The sequence below is a fragment of the Ceratotherium simum genome, chromosome 16 (genome assembly GCF_057802395.1).
Source record: "Ceratotherium simum simum isolate JZ-2026a chromosome 16, ASM5780239v1, whole genome shotgun sequence".
In the NCBI taxonomy this organism is placed as follows: Eukaryota; Metazoa; Chordata; class Mammalia; order Perissodactyla; family Rhinocerotidae; genus Ceratotherium; species Ceratotherium simum.
The window spans coordinates 18917342-18943017 of record NC_141915.1 but is presented as its reverse complement, the minus strand read 5'-3'; the positions used below and the strand labels follow the sequence as shown (position 1 = coordinate 18943017).

At 54.6% G+C, this 25676-nt stretch overlaps 4 protein-coding genes and 4 non-coding genes across 17 annotated transcripts; 6 read left to right on the top strand and 2 right to left on the bottom strand.

Moving 5' to 3' along the window:
* Nucleotides 1–3042: 3042 nt before the first annotated feature.
* On the bottom strand, nucleotides 3043–6166 carry RAB34 (RAB34, member RAS oncogene family). 4 transcript variants are annotated; one of them, XM_087440729.1, is made up of 10 exons: nucleotides 5970–6166; nucleotides 5658–5749; nucleotides 4757–4825; nucleotides 4553–4654; nucleotides 4385–4449; nucleotides 4216–4267; nucleotides 3946–4027; nucleotides 3783–3873; nucleotides 3543–3650; nucleotides 3043–3460 (listed from the first exon to the last, which is right to left on the bottom strand). In XM_087440729.1, the coding sequence occupies exons 1-10, from the start codon at nucleotides 6021–6023 to the stop codon at nucleotides 3393–3395; spliced, it is 783 nt and encodes a 260-aa protein (XP_087296855.1). In that variant the 5' UTR covers nucleotides 6024–6166; the 3' UTR covers nucleotides 3043–3392. The 4 variants fall into 4 exon arrangements, with proteins under 4 accessions (XP_087296855.1, XP_004433428.3, XP_087296856.1 ...); XM_004433371.3 differs by having other exon boundaries at nucleotides 4757–4822; XM_087440730.1 differs by lacking the exon at nucleotides 4757–4825.
* Nucleotides 6167–7918: 1752 nt separating this feature from the next.
* Nucleotides 7919–11905, top strand: RPL23A (ribosomal protein L23a). The gene is made up of 5 exons (XM_014789784.2): nucleotides 7919–8263; nucleotides 9127–9310; nucleotides 10893–11069; nucleotides 11551–11620; nucleotides 11846–11905. Exons 1-5 carry the CDS (start codon nucleotides 8233–8235, stop codon nucleotides 11858–11860), a joined length of 477 nt encoding a protein of 158 aa, XP_014645270.2. The 5' UTR covers nucleotides 7919–8232; the 3' UTR covers nucleotides 11861–11905.
* Nucleotides 8973–9040, top strand: LOC147914940 (small nucleolar RNA SNORD42). Its single transcript, XR_015554861.1, has one exon. It is a non-coding gene; the product is annotated as a small nucleolar RNA SNORD42 (small nucleolar RNA).
* Nucleotides 10747–10818, top strand: LOC147914939 (small nucleolar RNA Z17). The gene has a single exon (XR_015554804.1). It is a non-coding gene; the product is annotated as a small nucleolar RNA Z17 (small nucleolar RNA).
* Nucleotides 11415–11479, top strand: LOC147914938 (small nucleolar RNA SNORD42). Its single transcript, XR_015554862.1, has one exon. It is a non-coding gene; the product is annotated as a small nucleolar RNA SNORD42 (small nucleolar RNA).
* LOC147914937 (small nucleolar RNA Z17) lies at nucleotides 11663–11733 on the top strand. Its single transcript, XR_015554806.1, has one exon. It is a non-coding gene; the product is annotated as a small nucleolar RNA Z17 (small nucleolar RNA).
* A 695-nt stretch (nucleotides 11906–12600) lies between the features above and the next one.
* Nucleotides 12601–14512, bottom strand: TLCD1 (TLC domain containing 1). Its single transcript, XM_087440732.1, has 4 exons — nucleotides 14136–14512; nucleotides 13743–13825; nucleotides 13564–13646; nucleotides 12601–13156 (listed from the first exon to the last, which is right to left on the bottom strand). The coding sequence occupies exons 1-4, from the start codon at nucleotides 14327–14329 to the stop codon at nucleotides 12770–12772; spliced, it is 747 nt and encodes a 248-aa protein (XP_087296858.1). The 5' UTR covers nucleotides 14330–14512; the 3' UTR covers nucleotides 12601–12769.
* Nucleotides 14513–15448: 936 nt separating this feature from the next.
* NEK8 (NIMA related kinase 8) lies at nucleotides 15449–25657 on the top strand. 7 transcript variants are annotated; one of them, XM_087440726.1, is made up of 16 exons: nucleotides 16677–16797; nucleotides 18302–18367; nucleotides 18889–19094; nucleotides 19333–19565; nucleotides 19807–19938; nucleotides 20750–20958; nucleotides 21141–21220; nucleotides 21303–21484; nucleotides 21582–21732; nucleotides 22163–22239; nucleotides 22561–22678; nucleotides 23350–23500; nucleotides 23743–23906; nucleotides 24010–24168; nucleotides 24341–24499; nucleotides 24879–25657. In XM_087440726.1, the coding sequence occupies exons 1-16, from the start codon at nucleotides 16751–16753 to the stop codon at nucleotides 24905–24907; spliced, it is 2163 nt and encodes a 720-aa protein (XP_087296852.1). In that variant the 5' UTR covers nucleotides 16677–16750; the 3' UTR covers nucleotides 24908–25657. The 7 variants fall into 7 exon arrangements, with proteins under 7 accessions (XP_087296850.1, XP_087296848.1, XP_087296847.1 ...); XM_087440724.1 differs by lacking the exons at nucleotides 16677–16797; nucleotides 18302–18367 and adding exons at nucleotides 15449–15561; nucleotides 16354–16587 and having other exon boundaries at nucleotides 21141–21484; nucleotides 22092–22239; XM_087440722.1 differs by having other exon boundaries at nucleotides 16674–16797; nucleotides 18305–18367; nucleotides 21141–21484; nucleotides 22092–22239.
* Nucleotides 25658–25676: the final 19 nt, after the last annotated feature.

Here is a 25676-nt window from a genome sequence, read left to right as displayed (position 1 = left end):
ATGTCGGCCCCCAGCCCGCCTGTGACGCCCACCCGTAGCGCCCCCTCCCAACGTTCCCTCCTAACCCCATGGGGCACCGTGCCCAATAAAGAGGTCAACATAGAGCCAGGGTCCTGGTCATTCTTCTCTAGAATAGTTATTATAATAGTTAAGGTTTTTGAGCTCTTCCTATGTGTGTTAGTGCTTTATCTTATCTCATTCAGGCAACCTCATGTATCTGCATAGGTTTGCCCCATGCGGGGAGCAGGGCCAGCCGCATTTATAGTAACCGACTACACACAACCCTCACACCCTTAAGTACAGCATACACACTGCACATGCATGTATCGCACACGTAGAGCACATAAAACATCCACTCACCACACATGAACTAACGCAACATGCACACGCCCCTCACAGACACCACTCAGAACACAGAACCATACCCCCGCTCCCCACACTCCACACAGCACAAACCCTCCACAGTGGTACTGTGGTGCAGGCTTCACATACACACACATATTGAGTTACAGCTCTGTGCAAGGCAAGGGGTGAGGAGCGCAGTCCTGTGAGAGAACAGAGATGGAAAAAAATTCCAGGAAAGTGTGGAAAAGCCTTAGAGCCGAATCACCGACATTCCACACATCACACCCCTCAATTTCTCTTGGCACCAGGCTCCAAAGCCAGGATATGCCTCAAAGGATGGCAAGGAGTGAAAAGGAGGGTGTTTAAACTGTTTTTTCTAGAGTCATCAAGGGCCTCTCCTGCTGCCTCTCTGTGTGATCCCAACCTTCACCTTCCTGCAGACTCAGCAGCCTGATTGTGTAGGGCCACTGCCCAGACCCTCCCACCCACCATAGCTCAAGCTCTAGAGAGCTCTAGGAAGAGCAGTGGGGCGAAGCCAGGAGGAGGAGCGTGCAGAAAAGCCAACCCTTCCAGGACAGAGTAGCTGGGTGAGAATGGAACCAGGCATGGAATGGACAGAGCACTTATTGACTGGGAGCCAGGATGTTCTAATCTTGACCCTCCATGGCCTCCCAGGACAACACCAGGCCACATGTGTCCCTCCACTGTTGGCCCAGATGTCTGAGATACTTCCAGCCAATCTGTGGCTCTGGGTCAGATGTCAACAGTGAACCAGGTTCTTGGTCACTCTTTCCCCAAATAGTTATTATAACAGTTAAAGTTTTTGAGCTCTTCCAATGTGTGTGTTAGCACTTTTATCTTATTTCATCCATGAAACCTCATCAGTATTATTAGTCTCATTTTACAAATGAGGAAACTGAGGCACAGAGGATAAGTGATTTGCCTGAGTGTCCCAGGATGGACAGCAAGGATTCAAATGTGGGTCCTCCTGATTCACAGCACATCTTTTTTGTTTGTTTGTTTGAAGAAGGAAAAATATATCTTATTTTTACTTTTTTAAAATTTTTTGTGAGGAAGATCAGCCCTGAGCCAACATCCATGCCAATCCTCCTCTTTTTGCTGAGGAAGACGGGCCCTGAGCTAACATCTATTGCCAATCCTCCTCCTTTTTTTCCCTTTTTCTCCCCAAAGCCCCAGTAGATAGTTGTATGTTATAGTTGCACATCCTTCTAGCTGCTGTATGTGGGACGCGGCCTCAGCATGCCCCGACAAGCGGTGCATCGGTGCGCGCCCGGGATCTGAACCCGGACCGCCAGTAGCGGAGCGCGCGCACTTAACCACTAAGCCAAGGGGCCGGCCCCTATCTTATTTTTAATTCAATCTGATTCTTGATTGTCTAAAACGTGATTATGTTTTATTTTTATTTTTTTTGTGAGGAAGACCAGCCCTGAGCTAACATCCATGCCAATCCTCCTCCTTTTGCTGAGGAAGACTGGCCCTGGGCTATCATCTGTGCCCATCTTCCTCCACTTTATGTGGGACGCCGCCACAGCATGGCCTGACAAGTGGTGCCTCGGTGAGCGCCCGGGATCTGAACCCGGGCCGCCAGCAGCAGAGCACACGCACTTAACCACTACGCCACAGGGCTGGCCCCTGATTATGTTTTAAAGTGTAAAAAAACACTACTCATAATTTTATGTTTATATCACTAATTTTATGTTTGTATCACCAGCTAGCACCTCTTCTGAATAAAAGCCAAGCCCCTTCTGGTCAACCCAAAAAAAAAACATCCAAAACTCAACTGCTTCTCACTGTGTTCCCCTCAAAGAAGTATTTTTAAAGGAAAGGCAGGAAGAGTGTAAAAAAAGAAAAATATCATCCAATGGTGGAAATTTGGGTACAAGCACCAAAGGAGGACATATTTGGGAGGAAGGGACCAATGGAAAGGGCTCTCAAAGCCAACCATTCAGATCTCAGCCAGTGAGGGTACAGTGCAGCCCCCCAGACCTGGTCCCTGAGCTCCCAGCCTGCCTGAGACCTGCCCAGGAGCCAGCGATGGCCAGAATCCCAGCAGAAGGTTCCACTCCCAGGGCCAGCCTGGTGGTGCAGCAGTTAAGTGCGCGTGCTCTGCTGTGGCAGCCGGGGTTCACAGGTTCGGATCCCGGGCGCGCACTGACGCACTGCTTGTCAAGCCATGCTGTGGTGGCATCCCATATAAAGTGGAGGAAGATGGGCACGGATGTTGGCCCAGGGCCAGTCTTCCTCAGCAAAAAAGAGGAGGATTGGCATCGGATGTTAGCTCAGGGCTGATCTTCCTCACAAAAAAAAAAAAGGGGGGGGGCCGGCCCCATGGCGTAGTGGTTAAGTGCACGCGCTCTGCTGCCGGTGGCCCGTGATTCGGATCCCGGTGGCACACTGATGCACCACTTGTCAGGCCATGCTGTGGCGGCGTCCCATATAAAGTAGAAGAAGATGGGCACGGATGTTAGCCTCAGGGCCAAGCTTCCTCAGCAAAAAGAGGAGGATGGGCATGGATGTTAGCTCAGGGCTGATCTTCCTCACAAAAAATAAATAAATAAATAAATAAAAATAAAAGATATTCTCTAAAAAAAAGAAGGCGGCTCCACTGTCAAGATTACCAAACAGCCCTGCCCATTTCACACCCTCATCCCCAACAAAGGACTCCAGCCCCCAAAATGCCAATAACAGATACTTTAATGCATAAGGCACAGTGTGAGGCTGCGATCATTAAGCATCCTTGTACCCAAAGGGTCCAGTAGGCTGAATAAAAGCAGCAAGGACCACTTCCCTATCACTGGGCACCCTGGAGGGCCCCTGGAAGAGGGGGGCATCCAGTCCTCGGTATGGTGCCTGGGGCAGGAAGTGACTAGCATGGTCCCAGCTAACCCTCTGGGGGTACTGCCACCAAGGGGCAGGTCTTTGGTCTGGAAAAACAGTCAGTGCAAACGTCCAGGGGTCAAGCTCTCAGGGAGTCCAGTGGCACAGTGCCCCAGGGCTGGGCAGCCTCTGGACAGTTCCCTCACCCGTCATGGGCAACACGTGGGCTTCTTCTTGCTGGCAGTTAGGTAGAGGTTGCTGTCATCACCGCTGATGCCTGAAGGAGGGTGGGAAATACGTGGAGCAGGGATTGGAGGCTCCTTCTGCCCTCTGCCACCCTCATCCAGGTGGGCACTCACGGACAACATCCCCAATGCGCCGGGCCCCCGATTTCTCCAGCTCAGCCAGCACGCTGGCCTCAAAGGTGAGTGCTGCCACGCGGAAGAAGAATTCCCGGACGTTTTCACCTGACACGGGGAGTAGACGGGTGCTCAGGGGCAGCTCCAGGCCTGGGTTCACTAGGCACAGCTGGAGGTGGAGGAATGAGAGGCAAGGCAGGCAGGAATGCCACAGCAGAAGGCCTGAAGCCTCTGACTCACCAGTGAGAGATGAGACCGCCCAGTACTCGGCCTTCATCTCTTGGGCCACCTTGAGTGCATCTTTCTCCATCAGCACATACTGAGCGGGAGTCTGAGGTAAAGTCGGAGTCAGATGGGGGGTTCCCCTCATCAAGTTGGGAAGTCCCCCCACTGGCACACTCACACTCAGGTCCTTCTTGGAACCCACGAGGAAGAGAAGCACGCTAGAAGGATCATTCTCCTTGAGTGCATCAGCTAGCCACTGCCTGCCAGATGGTGGACAGCAAGGGATGAGTGAGCTGGACAGGCTCCTCTCACTCACACTCATATGCCTCACGACCTTCTCCTTGGTCCTAGATGCATTCTTCCCCTTCCCTACCATGACCGTGCCCCCGCCTCCTTTCTGAACCCTCTCTTCCCAGGGCCCCCATTATAGTCCAGCATCCCTACATACTTGGTATGTTCCAGGGAGGCCACATCATTCAGGTTGAAGACAATGATGATGGCTGGAAGAATGGCAGAAACAGCCCCAGGTTGACGGGAAGATACTACTGGCTGATTTCCACAATCCCCTCAGCCCTAGATTAGAGGCCAGGTATACCCCACTTCACCCAGCCCCTTACCTTGGGCTCCTCGGTAGTAGGTAGAGGCAATACATTTGAACCTCTCCTGTCCAGCAGTATCCCAGCTGGGAGGAAGGAGAGGTGAAACACAGGTATGTGTGTGTGGGGTGAGGTGGGGTACAGGCGCTGGGGGAAGGAATGGCGGGAAGGGGTGGAGGAAGAACTCACAGCTGAAGACTGAAGGGGATGCCCAACACCTCAAATCGTTCCATCTCAAAGTCCACTCCAATGGTGGCCTTGTAATTCTTATCAAAGGTGTCTTTGCAGAACCTGAGGGGACACAAGATGCTCTGGCCCTGAGCCCAGCCCACCTGGCTAGGCGTGGCCCTACCCTGCCCAGCCCCACCCAGCTCAGCTCCAGCACCCTCTTACCTATTAATGAGACAAGTCTTCCCCACCGACAGGTCCCCCACCACAATGACCTTGGAGATCTTAAATCTGCTGGACACAAGAGTGGGCAGGAGGAGTGGACACTAGCTCTTTCACCCTAGGGAGTCTCAATGCTCCCTCGTAGGTCCACAAAGGTAGCTGCACCCAGGCTGAGGTTACCATAGACACCAGGCCTCCCAGGCAGCTTACCTGGACAGATGTGCTTCAGTATGAGAGAGACATGAATTTGCATCCCAGCTTTCACATTTACTAGCTGTGTGACTTAGGACAAGTTACTTAGCCTCTCTGAGCCTCAGTTTCAACATTTGTTAAGTGGGGATTTAGTATATATTTTATTGGGTTGTTGTGAAGGTTAAAATGAGATAAATGTCCTACAGTCTGAGACATATCCTCACACACATACATTTTAACATCTTTGAAACCAGGATACATCTTAAAAGTGATGGTGTTTTCCATTTAATAAAAGAGACTAATAGTACCCAACACGCTGCCTGGCACACAGTAAATGCTCAGTTAATGGTGGCAACTGTTATTAGTATTACCTTTTTTTACCCACAATGGGACTCATCCCTCTAGGCACAACCTCCTGCCCTGGGGCTCAAATGGATGATAAGTGGGAAGCTGAGCTGGTGACCACCTCCTCATTCTGGACACCTTCTTTGTGTCAGGAATAGAACTGCCACCTTTCTACCCCACCCCATCTCATACGACTCATCAGGACCTTGCCCAGAAGAAAGGGGAGAACACAGGGGCACAAAAAGGAAGAATAACCAAACAGTTGGTAGAGGCGGAAACGAAGCCCCAAGAGGTTGGTTGTGTACCCTGGCTTTGACCACAGGGTTTCCTGGGACTTCCTTTCTTTGTTATGGAGTCTCTAACTCACCCCACGGTGCCTGTCCGGTGCTCCTGGCAGGCGCAGGTGACGCGGGGGTGGAAGTCTTTGTGCACGTGCAAAGCGGCCTCCTTCCTCAGGCACTGAAAGGGATGGAGGAGAATGGGACTCACCCACTCCCGGCCCTTGTCCCACAGCCAAGCAGCCAGGGGCGGGGGTAGAGGGGTGGGGAGGGGACCACCCAGAAGCAGCAGGCCTAGCAGGACGGAAGGGCTGGGCCCAAGCCTCTAACTGGTCTCATGCCACCCCCTCCCCGCCCACACCCTACCGCAGCCAGAAGCCCGACGTGGCCCTGACGCCTACCTGGGGCAGCTCCGCCAGGACCCGGTCCCTCCGCACCGGCGCCAGAATGTTCATCTTGCCTGCGGCCTTGCGGGGCGCTCTGAGAAGGCGCGGAGGCCTGATCCGCCCCAACGCCCCGGGCCCGTGGAGACCCGACAATCACCCGCGACCGAGGCGTCCCGACTATAACTCGGGGCCACGGGGAGCCTACGGGAGCCCGTGGCCTCGGGGACGCTACGACCACCGCGGGCCACGGGGTTGAGACAATCACTCGGGGCCGGGGCGAACCCACAATCACCCGGGCCCGGGGCGTCCCTAGGACGACTCGGGGGCGAGGAGACGCCTCCGCCGCCAAATGGGGGCGGGGAGTTCCGTCTAGTGGGGCCCGGGCCCACGTAGACCCTACAATAACTCTGGGCCGGATAGTTCCTACAATAACGCGAGGCCGCGGAGACCCGACGACAACTCGGGGTTGAGGTGGCCCTACCATAACAGAGCGGCCCCGCCACACGGGGTCAGTGTGGGCAGGGACGGCGCTGCAAAGGCTGCGGGCTGCTGGAGGAGGGGGCGAGGGGCGCAGTGCGCTGCCGGGCCTCGCGTCCCACTCGGCTCTCCCTCCGCGAGCGCTGTAACATGATCCCCGGAAATTCCTGGAGAAGGGCCGCCCCCCGCCCCTCTCCCGGCAACTCCCGGCCTCGCTGCCCGCTCCGGCATCCCCCTCCTCTCCCTCCCTGCACTCTCCCAGCTCAGGCTCCCCCACCAGACGCCTCACCGGGCACCAGGACTGCCCCCACCCAGGCTGGAACCTGCCCAGATCAGGATCCCCCAGGTCGCTCTCCCCTGCACCTCTGTGCCGGGCTGCGCCTCCACGGGGACCCTTACCCAGATGAATTGGTGATGGGGAATCGGTGACTGCTGCGCAGCATCTGGCTGCGCCAGGAACCAGAGGGAGGGGAAAGGGGGAGAGAAGGGGCCTTAGGAGAGGCGGCGCTTCCCTCTTCAACTCCAGGCCCGGGACATGACTCATAGAGTCTGCCCCTGCTCGCCCTTCTGCCCTGAGAGGATGAGAGGGGAACATAGAGGGGATGCCAAGGTCGGAACCGGGTGCCCACCAAGGAGAGAGACGTCCGAGGTTTGGCATCTTTTCCTCCAAGGCTGCCTTGTAGATCGAGGGGTGGGAGGCGGAAGACCAAGCTGCCTCCCTGGATGGAGAATAAAGGAGGGCTAAGTGGACCGGGGAACTCAGCCCTTTGGGAAGGTCACCACTCCGGGACATGGGGACTCCCCTCTTGGTATAGGCTTTCTTCGCTTTGACCCCATTGCAATTCTCTACCCCCCCAAGACAACTTTTCTTTTTTGCAGTTTTGCAGGATAGAAGAGACGGTAGCACACAACAAATCTCACCTTCAAAGGGGAAATCTGGTTCCAAGAGGGGAGGGAAAAACCAGAAAGGGCGGTGTGGAGGTGGGGTAGGCAGAGACCCTCAGAGAAGCAAAACTGACAAACCTCAGCGTTACTAAACCTTGCTCTGTGTCAGGAACTGAATCTGAGGATGCAAAGACGACTAGGGCAGGGAAGGGAAGACTAAAGGGAGAGGACTGTGAATGAAATTATTCACAAGAAGAACTAGCGAATCCTGGAGAAATCTGTGCGCTGGGTGTTTGACATATTGACAGAGTTTCTTCCAGAGTATTATCGGGAAAAAGCAGGACAATCTGTCACAGGGACAGATGTGGCCGCCTCCTACCTCCTCCCCTCTGCCTGACTCAACTTTTTCTGCCACCAAATCACTGTTATTGCCAAGTCACGTCCCCTCTCTGGACCTCAGTTTCCACAGATGTTGTCTGAGGGAGTTGGACCGGACAAATTCTGTTCTGACGTTCTAGAATTTTGCTTCACTTTCCCTGGGTCAATCTAACTATATTCATTCCAGTTTGCAGTGTTATTGTCTCCTGGAACTTCAATCCTCTTCCCTGAAGTTGCTCAGAACCGGAAGCGCTCAGGACCAGGCAAGAGCTGCAGCCAGCTTCACCCATGCGCCGGCCAGCCGCAGCATATAGACATGCGTCTCTAACAGACTACAACCCCCAAGAAGCTTGAGCGTCTCACGAGCGGAGGGGTGGTGCCCCCTTGGAACCTCTCGCGAGGAAATTAAACCTAACTACCATTCCCGGCGGGCGCCGCGCTGCAAAGTATCCAATCAGCTTTAACTAAAAAGCATCGCGAGTCTTCGGTGAGACTTGGCTCTATAAGCCCGTGGGACCGGGTCTCAGAAACCCTTTTCATGAAGATGGCGCCGAAAGTGAAGAAGGAAGGTGTGTGCTGGGGCTAGGGGGCTCCGGCTGGCTGGCCTGGCATCCCCGGAGAGTGAACGAACTGGGAGGACGGTGGCTGGGCTAAGGCTTGGGTGTCTGCTCCGGAGCTGCTCCTTGCTTTTCGGCCGCGCTGCGGCGCGCGTGGGTCCAGCCGCATGGGGTGGGCTCCCGTGAAGGGGGCTGGGGAGGCAAGCCCGGCCGGCACCCCCTGCCAGGGACAGCCAGCTGATCGGCCCTGGGGAGCTACACGCATCCACAGGCCGGAGCTCCATGTCTCCAGACTTGTAAGGAATCAGTGCCCTCAACTTATTTTTCTTTTTTTTTTCGCTTGTCCCACGGGGCTGTATATCCTCCCAGGGTGGTTGTGCGATGGTATGTATAAAACTACTAGCACGGGGTCGGCCCGTGGCTTAGCGGTTAAGTGCGCGCGCTCCGCTGCTGCCGGCCCGGAACCCCGGGCGCGCACTGCCGCACCGCTTCTCCGGCCATGCTGAGGCCGAGTCCCACATACAGCAACTAGAAGGATGTGCAGCTATGACATACAACTATCTACTGGGGCTTTGGGGAAAAAGAAATAAATAAATAAAATTATTTAAAAAAAGTAAGATAAAACTATTAGCACGCATCCTGGCAAGTATCAAGCATTGGATCGTTGCTAGTTTTTGTTTCTCTCGTGTCCCTGGAGTTACTCCAAGTTGGTCCCAGTATCGTGCATATGATGGAAAAAAACTTAACCACCTGAAACTTCTGATGTCGTCAAAGGAACCGCTGATGCACGTGTGGTCTCGGGCGTCCACTACCCGTCTTGAGGCCGGAAGTGATCGATTTCTGAATCTCATACCCTTTTCTGTTTTTTCTCTCAGCCCCTGCCCCTCCCAAAGCCGAAGCCAAAGCAAAGGCTTTGAAGGCCAAGAAAGCAGTGCTAAAAGGCGTCCACAGCCACAAAAAAAAGAAGATCCGCACATCACCCACCTTCCGACGCCCCAAGACACTGCGGCTCCGAAGGCAACCCAAATATCCTCGGAAGAGCGCCCCTAGGAGAAACAAGTCAGTATGCCCCGTACCCATGAAAAGATGTTTGGGTATTCTCCATTGGTAATTTGAAAAGTTACGGAAGTTAGAGCGTGGTTTCTCAAAAACATGTTGGTGCCTAGTGTGTTTCTTCAATAGTGTGAGGAGATCATTAATACCCTACTTAACAAGAGGAGACATTTTAAAACAACCCAGAGTCACTGTCAAGGTTCATTAATTGTTAGGTTAACTATTGTTTCATATGTGCCCAGGGTTTTAAAGTCCACTTTCTTGGGAGTGTACAGTAGAGCTTAGAGAAATGTTCTTTGTTTTGGAATTCAGGTTTAGTTGGTTCCTCGTTGCACCTATTGCTGTAGGGAATAGTCCTTGAGGGTCAGGATGTGGGATGATTCTAGATTGATAAGGAGATTCATTCATCTGTAGTGGACAGTGAGGGCCTGCAACAGTGTATGGAAGCTTTTCATTCACTCTCCCAAATGTTTACACTTGAGGAACAGTTAGAGGGAAATGGGCAGAAGGTTAGGGTACTTGAGTATGTTGGTGTCCTGCTACTGATAATAGCTGACATTAGGGACCACAGATAAGAGTAGAGCCATGGTAGTGGTTGCCACCAATGGGTTTCTGGTCCTCCCACTGTGCTTCCTAAGAAAAAGGCAGGAGAGTGGGTTGTGTCCATGGAGGAAAACACTTGACAGACTTTTTACTCCCATTTCGACCCAGAATTTAATGTGATGAGAGGTTGAGACCTGACCTTTAGCTTCAAAACAGGAAGGTAGCGTTCAGGTGAATAGAGCCTTCTCTGAATTTCAGGGGGAATGTTGTAGGTGTGTTCAAGCCACTGTGAGTTTTCCTGAGATGTAAATAAAAAGTTGCTCTCAAGAATTGATGGCCACCCGGTGGCACAGCCATTAAGTTTATGCGTTCAATTCGACGGCCCACGGTTCACCGGTTCAGATCCTGGGCGCAGACCTACTCACTGCTCATCAAGCCATGCCGTGGCAGTGTCCCACATAGAAGAGCTACAATTCTGCAACTAGGATACACAACTACGTACTGAGGCTTTGGGGAGAAAAAAGAGGAAGATTGGCAACAAATGTTAGTGCAGGGCCAATCTTACTCAAAAAAAAAAAGATTTGATGGCCAGCTCTCAAGCAGGTTTTCAGTAACCAAAGGGGACAGAAACGGTCTATTCAACCCCATAGTGAAGCACCAACATTCTTTGGAATCCTAGTCTGGGTTTCAGGACTCCCTAGTCTAGCTTTGTCCTTTTGGGTTGTTTAACCTCTCATGTCTCAAATTTCGTCCATAAATTTGCTCTTCAGAAACGTTGAGGTCAAATAAAGAATGAAGGAGTTTGGAACTCAGAGATGATTCTTGAATCACTTAAAGGATGAAAGCCTTTCAAATGAAAGGATGCACAAGGGTTTGGCCTCCAGGTCCCTAGGTTTCAGGGTGCAGATGATGACACTGTTCAGCGACCAAAGTCTGACAAAAATGATTGCTACCTCATTGTCTGATGCACCAGGGCTCCAAAAGAGGGCCCATCCTTGCTTCTGCTGGGCCCTGGGCAGGTGACCCTGTTTTGCCTCTCCCCTAGGCTTGACCATTATGCCATCATCAAGTTCCCCCTGACCACGGAATCAGCCATGAAGAAGATAGAAGACAACAACACACTTGTGTTCATTGTGGATGTCAAGGCCAACAAACACCAGATCAAACAGGCTGTAAAGAAGCTCTATGACATTGACGTGGCCAAGGTCAACACCCTGATTAGGTAAGTGGGGCCCCATGGGATGGAGAGGAGGCCTGAGCTTCAGTAAGGAATTGGGAATCAAACTTGAATGGTATGAAATTTCTTGATGTTGCTTTTGGGGTCAGAAGGAGGTTTCAGAGTGTGCTAGCCTTGAGAAATGAGCAGCCCCTGCTGTAATTCCAGTTCTTTGTATGGAGTGTGGACTTCTGGGCTGTCCTGCCTCCAGGATTTAATTTGTGGGTTTGGTGCTCATTTCCTTGATGCTACCTCTAGAGTGACATACAATTTTACATCAGAATACCTGGTGTTTCCTATAAAAGAGAATTGGGTTCATTTCTGGCTTAGTGGCTTCCTTAGCCCGCCTCTGCGCAAATGATGGAAAAATCACTATTTGGAAAAGAATGACATGAGCAAAGGAACCACTGATGCGTGAAAGACTGGGGGAGGCAGGGGTGTATGGGGGCAAGGGCAGCAGGGACTAAGGCTTCCTTCTCCACCCTAGGCCTGATGGAGAGAAGAAGGCATATGTTCGACTGGCTCCTGACTATGATGCTTTGGATGTTGCCAACAAAGTAAGCTTCCTTTCGTACAGACTCCTTAACACCTACCCCTGGGGTGCAAGTGATGTTTTGTTAGCGACCAAAGCCTGACTTTTGTTGATTAGTCTTGACTGACTGACTGTACCCCTGTCAGGCCCTACCCTCACCATGTGCCCTCATTTTGCTTTTTAACCATGACATTCCAGCTTAATCTTCCCGTTTCAGCTCCCAGTAACAAAGCTCCCTTTTGTTTTTCAGATTGGAATCATCTAAACTGAGTCCAGCTGGCTAATTCTAAATACAAGTTTTTTCACTATATGCTTCTTTGTCAGTTTCTGGTTGGGCTGGGGGGAGGCCATACTGAGATACATACACACCTAAGCAACAGGGCTCGGGTAAGGCTCTTGGTCTACTTACTGTGTAGAAACACTTGACCCTGTCACTTCACCAGACTTGTTAGAATCCTGGTGGTGGGAGCTCAGGTAGCAGAGATATTTGTGACCCAGACTAGGGTTAGTTGTCCTAGGACAACCACACCTTGTCTCCTTCATAGGGGTAAGAGAACAAGCAAGAAAACATTACAAGAGCCGCGACTGGCAGCCCGGGTTCAGATCCCGGATGCGCACTGACGCACCGCTTCTCTGGCCATGCTGAGGCTGCGTCCCACATAGAGGAACTAGAAGGATGTGCAACTATGACATACAACTATCTACTGGGGCTTTGGGGAAGGAAAAAAAAAAGGATTGGCAATAGATGTTAGCTCAGAGCCAGTTTTCCTCAGCAAAAAAGAGGATTAGCATGGATGTTAGCTCAGGGCTGATCTCCCTCACAAAGAAAAAAAAAGAGCCCCTTCCTCTATCCCTGGAAGAGGCTTTGTATGAAACAAAACACCCAGAGTTTTCATTAGCATTCATTTCAGGTCAGTGTGGTTGGCACCTTGTCCCCACACCCATCTACCATGTCCAACCGGTCGGTCTGCTTCCCTCACCCCTTGCCCAAGAAAGGACAAGGACTTGAGAGGAGTGCTTTCATTGGTGTTTTCAATAGTGGACGCAAGCTCAAAACCTGGCGAGGGTAGCCCCAGAGGATGCCCCAGACCTGGGGCAAAGTCTCCTCTAGTTCTGTGAGGCTGTTCCTGGTTGTGTTTGCTGTCCTTGCTGTGAGTCCCAGGCTCTGTGCCTCTCACTCAGTCAAGAACTTGTCTTTGTGTTGCCGGCAGCGGGGGACACGCTCAGGGCAGAAGTCCGAGCGGAGGAGGCGGGAAAAGTAGATGAGGATCATGACATCCAGCATGAGCAGGACACCCAGCAGAAAGGTGCCCAGGGTCCTCTGGCCCACATAACGCAGGAAGAAATGGGTGAGGTAGGCTTGAGGGGCCAGGCGGAAGAGAAAGTACATGACCAAGTTGACATACTTGTTGACTCGGTAGAGGAGGAGATCCTGGGCATTGTTGATCTTCATCATCATGCGGATGGTGAGGAAAATGTTGCTGACCTCCACTAGCAGTGTTAGGACACCCCCACCGACAAAACTGCGCCAAAAGATGCCTGAAAAGAAGGCAGCCATAGCCTGGAAAGCAAGGGAGAGAATGGGTTAGGGAACCCGGACACCAAGGCTTTCCTGGAAGTTGGTGGGAGTGTCAAGGCTCCCAGATCGAGGGCTGGAAAATCCTTCCCTATTTACTTCTGGAATACTAGAGTTTACAGTGGATTCAACATGAGTACGTTTTGATCCCTGCCCACAGATTCTGACTCTTGGTGGAGTTTCAGTCTGTTTAAGGAAGTACTAGATCAGGCCATGGATCGCTGGCCTCAAATGGTGAGCCAGGGGCACAGAGACGGTGCCAACCCTCAGCGTCCTAGCATAAGATGTAGGACACAAGGTGGGAATGGGGTTAAGAAAAGACGGTCTTGACTTCCCAGGCTCAGAAGCACCGCTGCCAGCACAGGGCCTATACCACACCCCCTGCTTCTCACCATGACATGATGGACGAGGTATTCCCAAGAAGCTCGAGCTTGACGACTAACCACGATGTCCACCGTGTCGTGGATGAAATAGCCTAGCGGAGGGATGGGGGAAGAGCTCATGAAGGGGACTGAACAGGAAGTTTCTCCCTGTACCCCCACTTACTTAATGCTTCCTGGGCAAGACCTACCTGCGGAGAAGCAAACGAGCAGATAGCCAGAAAGCGACCATGCGGTCTCAATTTCCACAAGCATCTCAGGGGCTTGCCATACACTGAAGGGAGGGAAGAAGGCAGGCTCTCATCTCGGCATCCTCAAAGACCCTCAACTCCATTACCCTTGCCAGTCCCTGGGGAGGCTGAGATCGCGCTTTTGGCTAACGGGAGCGAGGAGGGGCTTGGCTGAAACCCAGGTGTCTCCCGTTTCCCAGGTGAGATCCCCCTCCCCTGGGGCCGCTGCCGCTCCTGGTTGGACAGCATTCCAAACGGGGAATCAGGTGAGACTGCGTGGCCTCAGCCCGTTGAGTGATGGGGAGAGTAACGCGGGATCCCCTAGCCACCTTCACTCCCCAGCCCTTCACTCACCACAGCAGCGCCCAGATCCCTGACACAATGGAATGCGCGAAGGAGACTAGCAGGTTGTGCCAGCGCCAGGTGCGCAGGGGGTCGGCGCGCACGTGCGCAGGCAGGGGCAAGCGACAGAGTGCGCGCCGAAGCGCCCGGAAGGTCAGCGTGGCGCCCAGGAGCAGCGGCAGGGCTGGGTGCAGCAATGGGGGCATGCTGGCCCTCCCTGCCGTCTGTCTGTCCGCCCTCTAGGCGGCCTCTTCGGGCTGTTCAGGGAACGTGGCTCCCTCTCGGGCCAGTCCACCTCGGACCCCTCTTCCGCCGGCCGCCGGCCTCACACAGTTTTCGCGGAGCTCTCTAGGCCCCTTCGCTCCTCCTCGCTTCTCGCGCGGCTCTCTGCCCCCGCCTCCAGCCGCTCGCGCCCCCGCCCCGCCCCGCCCCGCCCGCCTGCCCCCGCCCCTCCGGCGCCTCCGCAGCACCGAGGGCGCGAGCCCCTTTTCCGGGGGCCTCCCGCCTGGCTCCCGCGGACTAGGGGCGAAAAAGGGCTGTTCTGGGGGCGCCAGGCGCCTCCCGACTGCTGACGGAGTCCCGCCTCCCTCGCGTGGCCTCATTAACTCGCGTCCCCACTTTCCCCGCGGCCACCGGCTCCCTCGCCTGGGCGGGTACTGAGAGAACACTCTCTCCGCCCTCAACACCCTTCTGGGCAGAGCTGGGCGGTTCCTGTCACTCACGTCCTGTAACCCTGGTCCTGGAGACCGGTCTTACCCCCGCCTCGAACAATGACCTCTGCCCAGGCCCTGTTCTTCCGCTGGATCACTAGGTTCCTCAGGCCAGAGGTAGACATGTTTACCTGCCTCTCCCGCGTCCCGCACCGAGTCGGTGCCTAGAAATTGTTGACTAACCCATCGCCATCCCTCCTCCCAGCCCGCTCTTGGGCCTCTGGGGCCGACCGGCTGTCACAGTCCTCCCACAGACAGTCCCAGCTCTCCTCTCCCGGCTCCCCGGAGGCTGGGGAGGGGAAGCCTGCCGATTTGACCAGGCTGCTGGGGTGACCCTCAACTCTTCGAGGCGAGCGGCCTGGAGCAGTTACAGGTCGTGGCCACTAGGTGTCAGCCTGTCCTCACTGTGGCGCCAGATCCCCTTCCGCCTCCAAAGGAATGAGGTGGTTGCTTCTGGGGGAGAGTTAGCCCGACTTCGGCGAACGGAAGAGCATTTGAGAACCGGGGCGAGGGGGCACCGGAGGAGGGTGGTAAAGGAGAGGAAGTGAGTAGATGGGGGCGGGGCAGTAGGAGGTGCTGCGAGAGGGAGGAAAAGGCAGGAGCCTGAGGCGCCAGAGACCCAGGGGCCAAGCGGTTTGGGTGTTTGCTCTGCCTTCCCTGATGGCTCCAAGGTTACACATTAACCCCTGTGGGGCTCCTGGGTCAACCAAGTCCCGATCGGTTTCTAGGTGAGAGCACGAGTGTCCCGGGTGAGCGGCTTTCCCCCTCTGCCTTTCTCCCCTTTGCTCACGGGGCAGTTTTGTCCACCAGCCAACACCAGCCTGAGCCAGCGACCGAGAGGCCCTCATGGGGCCATTCCAGTGGTCACTCCACATGGGCAGGTTTGGGCACCCTTTCGAGAGGCGGGGTGGGAGCAGAAGATAAACACCTCTTTCCTCACATTCCTCACCCATTCCGAAATAGGGACGCTATCCCTTAGCTAATCATCATCCTTCTGCTCCTTACCTGAGCTTTTATAGAGCTCGTGAAGAGCAAGAGGCGCCAGGGAGACACCTGGAATTAAACTCACTTCCGGTCAAGATCCTAGACAATCATACTAACCAGCCTCCTGCCTCTGGGCAGAAGCCTTGAACCCGTATATCAGCCAAAAGGCTGTCTGTCCTCCTCTCCCTAGCCCTCAGATAGTGGTCCACTTCCCTCCCATCTTCCCCCAAGGAGGTTCGCCCTAGTTGGGCGTTGAAGGCAGATTATCCTGCGGCAGCGTTGTGTGTGTGCATGGGGGGGTTGAGGGTGTGGATGAGCGCGGTGCTCACTAGTCGGGACAGCCTGGAGACCGTGTCACGTCCTCCCTAGGTGAATCAACTTGCACAGCTAGGGGTTTCCCCGGTCCCTCCCTAGGCAAACACGAAACTCACCCTGCTCCCTGACCCACAGACCGAGAGCAATGACGCTCTAGGTTCAGTTTTGGTAGTGTTTACCGTTTGCGTGCCAATGAGAATCTGCTCCTTCTTCCGAAACAGTGTCACTAGTGGGCAAAGAGGGGGGCAGAGAGAGGTCGGTCCTCGCTTCCCACCCTCACTCGCCTGCGTGGGACACCCATCCGGTCTAAGGAAGCTTTGCGAGGGCCAGATGCGGCCACGTGTGTGGAAACTGGCTGGTACGGTGCCGGCCATTGCGGAGCGCGCAAAGAAATGGCATATCGCCCCATTCCTTGGACCCTGGAAAAGAGACTGCGGCTAGAGGATGCAGAGAAGGTACAAATCAACAAAGAGGGGCGAGGCTGAACCAACACCTAGCTCCACTTGCTCCGCCCCGCAATTATCATGCAGCGTATGGGGCGTGGCTCCACGGCGGGCGGGTCCGCGCACGCGCCGCGCCTGGGGCTGGGGTTCCGGAAATGTGACTCTGAGAAATAAGATGGAGAAGTACGAGCGGATCCGAGTGGTGGGGAGAGGTGCCTTCGGGTGAGCCAGGGCTCTGGGGGAGGAAATTGCTTGGGGAGAGGGAGAATAAGGCCCAACTCTGACCGCGAAATCAATGCCCGGTGAGCCCCGCCCCGAGGCGTGCGTGCTCATTCTGGGAAGCCCCGCCCAGGTTTCCGGTCCCAGTCCTAGCTGGGAGACTCGGCCTCTAAGGAGGTCACGCCCCCGGCTGGCCTTTGCACCCCCACAGAGTTGTGTTCTTGGATTCCTGACTCATTCATTCAACAAATACTGAGCCCAACTATATATGTCAGGCTCTCGGCGCTGGGTGTACAGTTAAGACCAAAACAGGCGAGGTCTTTCCTCTTTCGGAGCTTACAGACTGTAGGAAAATTGTACAACAATCAAGACATTGCTAAAGCAGTTATACAACACCAGGGAGCACTTATTTGGGGTGGTCAAGGAAAGTTCCTCTGAGAGGTGAAGTTTAAAGCCAAGACTTGAAGAATGAGGACCAGCAATCGGAAGGTGAAAGCAGAGCTTTTCAGGCAGAGGAAACAGCATATGCGAAGGTCCTCACCGCGTGCGTGAGAAAGAATTCAGAGTATTCAAGGAACTGTCAGACTAATGTAGTTGGAATGTAGTGGGGAAGGTAAAGAAGGGTATAAAATGTGATGGTCACGGAGGGCAGGGACCAGATTATGGCCTCGTAAGCTCAGGTAAAGGGATTGAATTTATTTGCAGTGTAAAGGGAAGAGGTTTAAGCAGAGGAAGTCTTTTTATGATTTGCATTTTTAAACTATCACTCTGGGGGCCAGCCCGGTGGTGCAAGCGGTTAAGCGCGCGCGCTCCACTGTGGCGGCCCAGGGTTTACTGGCTCAGATCCTGGTGCACACTGACACACCGCTTGGCAAGCCATGCTGTGGCAGTGTCTCATATAAAGTGGAGGAAGATGGGCACGGATGTTAGCCCAGGGCCAGTCTTCCTCAGCAAAAAAAAAAAAAAAAAAAAAAGGAGGATTGGCAGATGTTAGCACAGGGCTGATCTTCCTCACACGCACAAAAAAAATCACTCCGGCTGCTGTGTGGAATTTAGATTTGAGGGTAACAAGAGTGAAAGGGACTATTTTGAAGGCTAGGGTAGTATTTTAGGCAAGAAATTATTATTTGGCCAAGGGTTATAGCAGACATCACAGAGAGAAATGGATGGGTTCATGATATTTTGGAGGTAGAAACAGGATTTACTGATATTTAGTGTGAGATGGAGGAAAGATTCTGGCATGATTTTCAGGTGTCTGACTGTAATAACTGGGGGATGGTGGCGTCATTTACTGAGATGGAAGAGACTGAGGAAGGAAAGGTTGTGGCGGCAGAAACCACGAATTTTATTTTGAATTTGTTAAAATTTAGGATGCTCACAAGCCATTCAGATAGAGATGCAAAGCAAGTAGTTGGATATGTACCTCTGGGGCTCAGAGGAGAGGTCTGAGCTGGAGACACAAATTTGATACTTAGATGACCATCTTATAGTCCATTCATTCATTCAGCAGATACTTACTGAGCTCCGGTTATGTGCTGGGGTATGCAGGAGGCTGTGCCCTGGGGATACAGAGGTGAGCAAGAAAGAACAAGAACCCTGCTTTTACGGATACTGACCACAGAGTTGGAAGAAAATAATAATATGAATGGTTTCCACTCATTGAGCATTTTTGATGTACCAGGCACTGTGCTAAGTGTCTTCCAAGCATTTTCTCATTTGATCCTCTCAACAACCCTGTGAGGTTGATTCTATTTTCCAGATGATGATGTCACAGGATCCAAGTCCAGGTAACTAATAAGAGGAGGAGCCAGGATTTGAACTCAGGCAGAACTCCAGAGTCTGTGGGAACCTAGAGAGATCAAAACTAACTTTACTTCATTGTGCCTGTGGTGAAACTGAGTCACATAAGTTAAATGACTTGCTTAGGTCTCACACAGAGTTTGCAGTCAGTTCTCCCCATTCCTAAACTCAGATGACCTCTTAGTCTGGGTGCCCATTCCCCTCCCCTCAGGAACATCCAGTCACCAGGTCTGCCCTGCCTGATGTGTGGCTGGAAGCTCAGCTGGCAGCTACTCCCGTACTCTGTGTTCTCAGGATTGTGCACCTGTGCCTGCGCAAGGCTGACCAGAAGCTGGTGATCATCAAGCAGATCCCAGTGGAGCAGATGACCAAGGAAGAGCGGCAGGCAGCTCAAAATGAGTGCCAGGTCCTCAAGCTGCTCAACCACCCCAATGTCATCGAGTACTATGAGAACTTCCTAGAGGACAAGGCCCTCATGATCGCCATGGAATACGCTCCAGGTGGGCCAGCCTCCTTGCACTGGCCTCGCTCCAAGGCCCCCCACCTCTGGGATAGGCAGACACAGATCCGCTGGCTTCCCTCCTAGGAATGGGCTTGGCTGAGGGTCAGAGGTATAGAGTTCTGACCCCAGTTGTGTGACGCTGGCAGGCCCTTGCCCCGTCTGGGACTTTACTTTCACAAGAGCAGAGTATCAGCCGTGGAAAAGCTTGGGTCTTGACAAGTCCCTTGTGGCTACAGGTGGCACCCTGGCTGAGTTCATCCAAAAGCGCTGTAACTCCCTGCTGGAGGAGGAGACCATCCTGCACTTCTTTGTGCAGATCCTGCTCGCACTGCATCACGTGCACACTCACCTCATCCTGCACCGGGACCTCAAGACCCAAAACATCCTTCTTGACAAACACCGCATGGTCGTCAAGATCGGCGACTTTGGCATCTCCAAGATCCTTAGCAGCAAGAGCAAGGCCTACACGGTTCCTGGGCATAGAGGGGACCTCAAGGGTGCTGGGGGTTTTGAGGGCCAAGGCCCACCGTACATCCCTATGTCTCCACCCTCACCCCCCAAGACCTTGGCCCCTTAGCCCCTGGCTGGGTGATCCTGCAGGAGGAAGCACTTTTGCCTGCTTTGGGGAGAAGCTGTCTCCAAGGGCGCCTATGGGCAGAACACTTGGTCTTCCCTCCCTAAGGGCTGTAATATCAGCTTCTCTCCTGCAGGTGGTGGGTACTCCGTGCTACATCTCCCCTGAACTGTGTGAGGGCAAGCCCTACAACCAGAAGAGTGACATCTGGGCCCTGGGCTGCGTCCTCTATGAGTTGGCCAGCCTCAAGAGGGCCTTCGAGGCTGCGGTGAGTAAGCATCCCCAAGGGGACAACTGGGAAATCTCTGTCTCCCCCCCTGAAGTCCTCAGCTCCAGCCACTCCTGTGGTCTTGTCTTGCCGATGAGTCATGTCTCTCTCATCAGATTGGTGGATTACCCCGCAGGGCAGGGCTATGGCTTCCCTCAGACTGTGGGTTCCTGAGAGGGGCTTGGGTCCCTCCATTAAACTGAGAGCTCCCGAGGGCAGGTCTCTCCCGTCAGATTAGGGACCCTCCTAAGGGCAAGACTTAAGTTTTCACAACAACCTGGGGTTTCTTTTTTTTTTTTTTTTTTTGTGAGGAAGATCAGCCCTGAGCTAACATCCGTGCTAACCCTCCTCTTTTTGCTGAGGAAGACCGGCTCTGAGCTAACATCTATTGCCAATCCTCCTCTTTTTTTTTCCCCAAAGCCCTAGTAGATAGTTGTATGTCATAGTTGCCCATCCTTCTAGTTGCTGTATGTGGGACGCGGCCTCAGCATGGCCGGAGAAGCAGAGTGTTGGTGTGCGCCCAGGATCCGAATGTGGGCCGCCAGCAGCGGAGCGCGCGCACTTAACTGCTAAGCCACAGGGCCGGCCCCAACCTGGGGTTTCTGAGGACATAGCTGCAGCTCCCCTACCAGAGGTTCTCAAAAGCAGGGTTCAGCTCCCCTATCACCCTTGGAGTCCCCTTTGCAGACTCAAGGCTCCAGAGTGCAGGGCTCTGACCACCCCATGAGACCAGGGGCTGGAGCTGGAGGTCCTGCCACCTAAAAGCCTGGCCTAAGGCTCTGGCCAGCCCCACAGCTTGGTGCCTTCACAGAACCTGCCAGCACTGGTACTGAAGATCATGAGCGGCACCTTTGCACCCATCTCTGACCGGTACAGCCCTGAGCTGCGCCAGCTTGTCTTGAGTCTGCTCAGCCTGGAGCCCGCACATCGGCCACCGCTCAGCCACATCATGGCACAGCCCCTCTGCATCCGTGCCCTCCTCAACCTCCACACGGACTTGGGCAGCATCCGCATGCGGAGGCCTGTGCAGGGAATGGGGGAGGGGGCCCTTGGCGGGAGGAGGGGTGCTGGAGGGGGGCACAGGGAGGGCTCCCAGTGGGAGCACAGCCTGGGGCAAAGGGACGCTCAGGGCAAGTTCTCCATTTCTGCATGTGGTAATGCTAGGGAGGGTTCATGTCCTGAGGTCCTCATCTATCCCGCAGGGCAGAGAAGTCCCTGGCCACCGGACCACCCATGGTTCCAGGCAGCACAGGGAGCAGGACCACCAGTGCCCGCTGCAGGGGTAAGTCGGGCCGACCGCTGGGTCCCCGTGGAAGCCACGCCATTCCCACCAGTTTAACAGGCCTGATGAGCTGTCCTCGCAGGCGTCCCCCGGGGACCTGCACGGCCGGCCATTCCGCCGCCGCTGTCGTCGGTGTACGCGTGGGGTGGTGGGCTCAGCGCCCCGCTGCGGCTGCCAATGCTCAACACAGAGGTGGTCCAGGTGGCAGCCGGGCGCACGCAGAAAGCTGGTGTCACGCGCTCTGGGCGCCTCATCCTGTGGGAGGTGAGCAGGCTGGGGGTGGGCCTGGTTGGAGTGTGGGGCGCCAGTAAGGAGGCGAGGCGCTCAGGCGCCGCCCATGCCCTCCCCGACTCTCCCGCAGGCCCCGCCCCTAGGCACCGGAGGGGGTGCCCTCCTCCCGGGGGCGGTGGAGCAGCAGCAACCCCAGTTCATCTCGCGTTTCCTGGAGGGCCAGTCAGGCGTGACCATCAAGCATGTGGCCTGCGGGGACCTCTTCACGGCCTGCCTGACCGGTGAGCCCAGTCAGAGGACCACCCTGTGGGGACCCGGCTCTGAGAAGGTCCCCCAGGGCAACCTCCCTCATTGCCTGTCATTTGCAAACGGCTCACTTAATAATGCTTTTTTCTACTAGTTATTGAGCACCAGGGGCTTTACTTAAACAATCTCCTTTACCCTTCACAAGAGGCCTGGGAAGGTAGTTATATTATCCCCATTTGACACATCTGGAAACTAAGGCTCAGAAGCTAAGTCACTTGTCCACTTGGACACTTGGGAAGAGAAACCCCTGTCCTTTTCTCCCCCCATCCCATTCTTCCAACTAACCTTTTCTTGCTAGCATCCAACTAACTTTTTCTTGCTCCTCCGACCCAAGGCTGGACTGGTCTGCCTGGAGAAAGAGCCTAACCTCTTTCCCTTCCGTTTCCTCACTGCCCGCCTCCCCAGACCGAGGCATCATCATGACCTTTGGCAGCGGCAGCAATGGGTGCCTAGGCCACGGCAGCCTCAATGACATCAGCCAGGTGCGTGTTGCATGTACCGTGGGGAGGAGGAAGTGGGAAGATGGCAAGGAGCCCACATCTGAGAGCTGAGACCTGGGTTGGAGCCAGAGGAATCCCCAGCAGCCACAGGTCCCTCTAGCACCTATTCTGGGCAGTGTTAGGGGAAGTACAGAAAAACCAGGTTTCCTCAGCGGTGGCAGTGTGTGTAAGGGGGAATTAAAGAGACAGCCACCGTGTGAGAATTTGCAGCCTCCAACTTTGTCCCTATGGGGAATACTGAGGCCAGGCGGCTTGTCCCGGCCCTGTGCCCACAGTCTCCTCTTGCTTCCTCTTTCTCCCTAGCCCACCATTGTGGAGGCCCTACTGGGCTATGAGATGGTGCAGGTGGCCTGTGGGGCCTCTCACGTGCTGGCCCTGTCTACTGAGCGAGAACTGTTTGCCTGGGGCCGTGGAGATGGTGGTAAGGTCTTCGCCCTGTTCCAGCCTCTGGCTCCATCTCACAGCACCGCCAGCCATGATTTGTTCCCCTTCATACACACCTTCCACCCCATGGCCCATTCTCTCCTTCCTCTTTTCTCTCTAATCCCATTCATTTATTCACTCAACAAACCGTTATTGCACACCCACTATGTGCCCACTCTGTGCTTGGTGCTGAGATAAGATGAACAAGATGTTGCTTCCTTCAGGTGCTTATGACATAATAAGGGCGATTTCATTCATCCAACGATATTTATTGTGGCCCTCTCTGGGTCAGGCATCAGGCTGGGCATTGAAACTAAAGATGACTTAGATGGGGTTCCTGTCGTCTTGGGGGACTCGGGCTAGTGGGGGAAGGGATGACACATCTCCAGCATGATAGAGGACAGACAGCATCGGGGCTCCAGGCCAAGTTCTGAGGTGTGGCAGCCCAAGCAATGGCAAGGGACTCCACCTGGAGGAGACAGAGGTGGCATGTGAACCGGGCTGTAAAGGACAAGTAGGATGTTGACCTGCAGAGGAGCCAAGGATGGGCATTTCAGGCTGAGGGAACAGCCTTCACTAGTGCTGTTACCTCCTCTCCATGGGTCCTTTTCATCCTGGCATCACCAACCCTCAAGTTTAAACTAGCCCCATCCCGGTTTCTCCTTGTAGGCCGGCTGGGACTAGGTACCAGGGAGTCCTACAGCTGCCCCCAGCAGGTGCCCATGCCCCTAGGACAGGAAGCCCAGCGGGTTGTATGTGGCATTGACTCCTCCATGATCCTCACTGTGCCTGGCGGAGCCCTGGCCTGTGGGAGCAACAGGTAATAGGTGCAGGTGCACCAGGATGACTAGCCTGCCCCCTCGCCCTCTCTGGCTGCTAATGCTGCATCTGTCATTGCCTGCCTCCCACCAGGGATCAGAACTGAGGGGGGCTGAGGGTGTAGTGGGTTCAACCCAGGGTGGGATCTGTCTCCTGTTGCACCAGCTCCTGCCCAGATAGAAGGGGGCAGAACAGTCTATACAAACTGTGTCAGTTGAACTTGGCTTCTGGCTCTGCCCTCAGGTTCAACAAGCTGGGCCTGGACCACCTCTCCCTGGGGGAGGAGCCTGCCCTCCACCAGCAAGTGGAGGAGGCCCTGAGCTTCACACCACTAGGTTCTGCACCCCTGGACCAGGAATCCCTGCTGAGTGTGGACCTGGGCACTGCTCATTCAGCTGCTGTGACTAGTGAGTGGGACCTGGGCACAGGAGGCAGAGCTGGACTCTCCTGGCCTCCTTGGGACCTCAGTTGAGGCTCCCCTTCCTTCCTGTCCTCTCTCCTCCCCTACAGCTTCTGGTGACTGCTACACTTTCGGCAGCAATCAGCATGGGCAGTTGGGAACCAATGCTCGCCGGGTCAGCCGGGCACCTTGTCAAGTCCAAGGCCTCCAGGGCATCAAGATAGCGATGGTGGCCTGTGGGGATGCCTTCACTGTAGCCATTGGGGCAGGTGATAGTGGGCATTATGGGGGCAGATAGGGTATGGGCAGGCCCATGGGCAATGGGGGGTTATCAAGCTCTGGGCTGCTGAACTCAGCAACCAATTGGGGCAATTTAGGGGGGTAGCTGCTTGCTAAGCTGTGTTCTCCTCCCATTTTCCTCCTTGGGATTCTCTTTGGCAGAAGGTGAAGTGTACTCTTGGGGTAAAGGGGCGCGAGGTCGACTGGGAAGGAGGGATGAGGATGCTGGACTCCCTCGGCCAGTGCAGCTGGATGAGACACACCCCTACACAGTGACCTCTGTCTCATGTTGCCATGGAAACACTCTCTTGGCTGTTCGTCGTGAGTTATAACTTTTCCTACCTCACCTACACAAGGGTTAACCCGGCTGGCCCCTGCCCACACTCCCATCTGGGTGGTCACAGCCCAAATCACTAAAAGCATCTTCAGCCCCCAATAAATGAAAGCAGAAGCTGTGGGGTAAAACTGAGCTTCCTGCTGGGGTGGGCGAGGATGGGTGCTTCTCAGGCCTCATTGAAGGCCTGCCTCCACTGCTCTCCACTGCCCGCCCCCAAGTCCAGTTTAGTATGAACCCCTGTTTCTGGGCTGGCAGGGTCCAGAGTCCAGGGCCCAGTGTGGCAGTGGGAGCAGAGGTGGGTGATGCTTGCTGGAGGCATTGCCCTCTGGGAGGCTACAGGGGTTTCTCTTCTGTACTCTCCAGCTGTCACAGATGAGCCAGTCCCCCCCTGAGGCACCTGGATACACCTCCAGACCACCCTGATATTGCTTCTTCTCTGAACATTCCTGAAAAGTGCAAGTGCCTGAGGCATGACTGTCCCGACCAGCCCCCTGGATTGTGTCATCAAGGGCATATAAGAACCAGTGAAGCCCCTGCTCTGCTTTTGGCCCTGGATATGTAAAACTCAACCCACCGTATTCCCCCAACACCTCTCTTTTCCTTCCCCACTCCTTCTCCTCTTAAGTCAGTGTCGTAGCTGGGGTCCAGCCTGGCTAGAGTTGGAAGCCAGACCTAACATTTGGAAACAGGGTGGTCTCCAGAGCCTTGGCAGAAAAAGGCTGGAAGTGGCTGTGGCTCCACCCAGACCTGCCCCTTCCTCCAGCCCAGTTAGAAAATAAGTCTCTGGTGCCCAGTGGGAGAGCAGCTCAGTGCGTTGGAGCAGGGCAAGTCCGGGCCTGCCTGGACTGGCCATTCCAGTGGCCTAGCCTCTGCATTGCCTGAGGCAAGGAGGTCCGAGGGAGCGCTGCCGCCCACCCCCACTCCTATATCCTGAAGAAGGGATTTGCACAACTTGTGAGTGCCTCCCTTCCCCTGGGGGAGCTCATCGGCCCGCAGTGTACTGCAGAGGGGATCCCTGCTGAAAGTTGCCCCTCACCCCACGCCATTCCCCCAAAGCAGGTTAGGGGAAAGGGTAGCTGCCTGGACCAGACCAGTTTCTCAGATAACAGGGAAGTAGCGCCAATAAAAACATCGGCTGCCTGCCTAGAGTGTGGTCTCTTC

Bases quoted from the DNA above. Each gene is read 5' to 3' on its own strand.
- RAB34 (XM_087440729.1), bottom strand. From the start codon at position 6,023: ATGAACATTCTGGCGCCGGTGCGGAGGGACCGGGTCCTGGCGGAGCTG. The intron at 4,655-4,756 runs GTAAGAGGGTGC...GTGTCCCCTCAG, and splicing joins AAGACTTGTCTCATTAATAG to GTTCTGCAAAGACACCTTTG. The intron at 3,461-3,542 runs GTGAGTGCCCAC...ACCCTCCTTCAG, and splicing joins GCGCATTGGGGATGTTGTCC to GCATCAGCGGTGATGACAGC.
- RPL23A (XM_014789784.2), top strand. From the start codon at position 8,233: ATGAAGATGGCGCCGAAAGTGAAGAAGGAAG. The intron at 9,311-10,892 runs GTCAGTATGCCC...CCTCTCCCCTAG, and splicing joins AGCGCCCCTAGGAGAAACAA to GCTTGACCATTATGCCATCA. The intron at 11,070-11,550 runs GTAAGTGGGGCC...TCTCCACCCTAG, and splicing joins AAGGTCAACACCCTGATTAG to GCCTGATGGAGAGAAGAAGG.
- TLCD1 (XM_087440732.1), bottom strand. From the start codon at position 14,329: ATGCCCCCATTGCTGCACCCAGCCCTGCCGCTGCTCCTGGGCGCCACG. The intron at 13,647-13,742 runs GTAGGTCTTGCC...TCCCTCCGCTAG, and splicing joins GCTCGTTTGCTTCTCCGCAG to GCTATTTCATCCACGACACG. The intron at 13,157-13,563 runs GTGAGAAGCAGG...CTTGCTTTCCAG, and splicing joins ACCTCGTCCATCATGTCATG to GCTATGGCTGCCTTCTTTTC.
- NEK8 (XM_087440721.1), top strand. From the start codon at position 16,751: ATGGAGAAGTACGAGCGGATCCGAGTGGTGGGGAGAGGTGCCTTCGG. The intron at 18,368-18,888 runs GTGAGCAAGAAA...CTGTGTTCTCAG, and splicing joins TGTGCCCTGGGGATACAGAG to GATTGTGCACCTGTGCCTGC. The intron at 23,501-23,742 runs GTAATAGGTGCA...CTCTGCCCTCAG, and splicing joins CTGGCCTGTGGGAGCAACAG to GTTCAACAAGCTGGGCCTGG.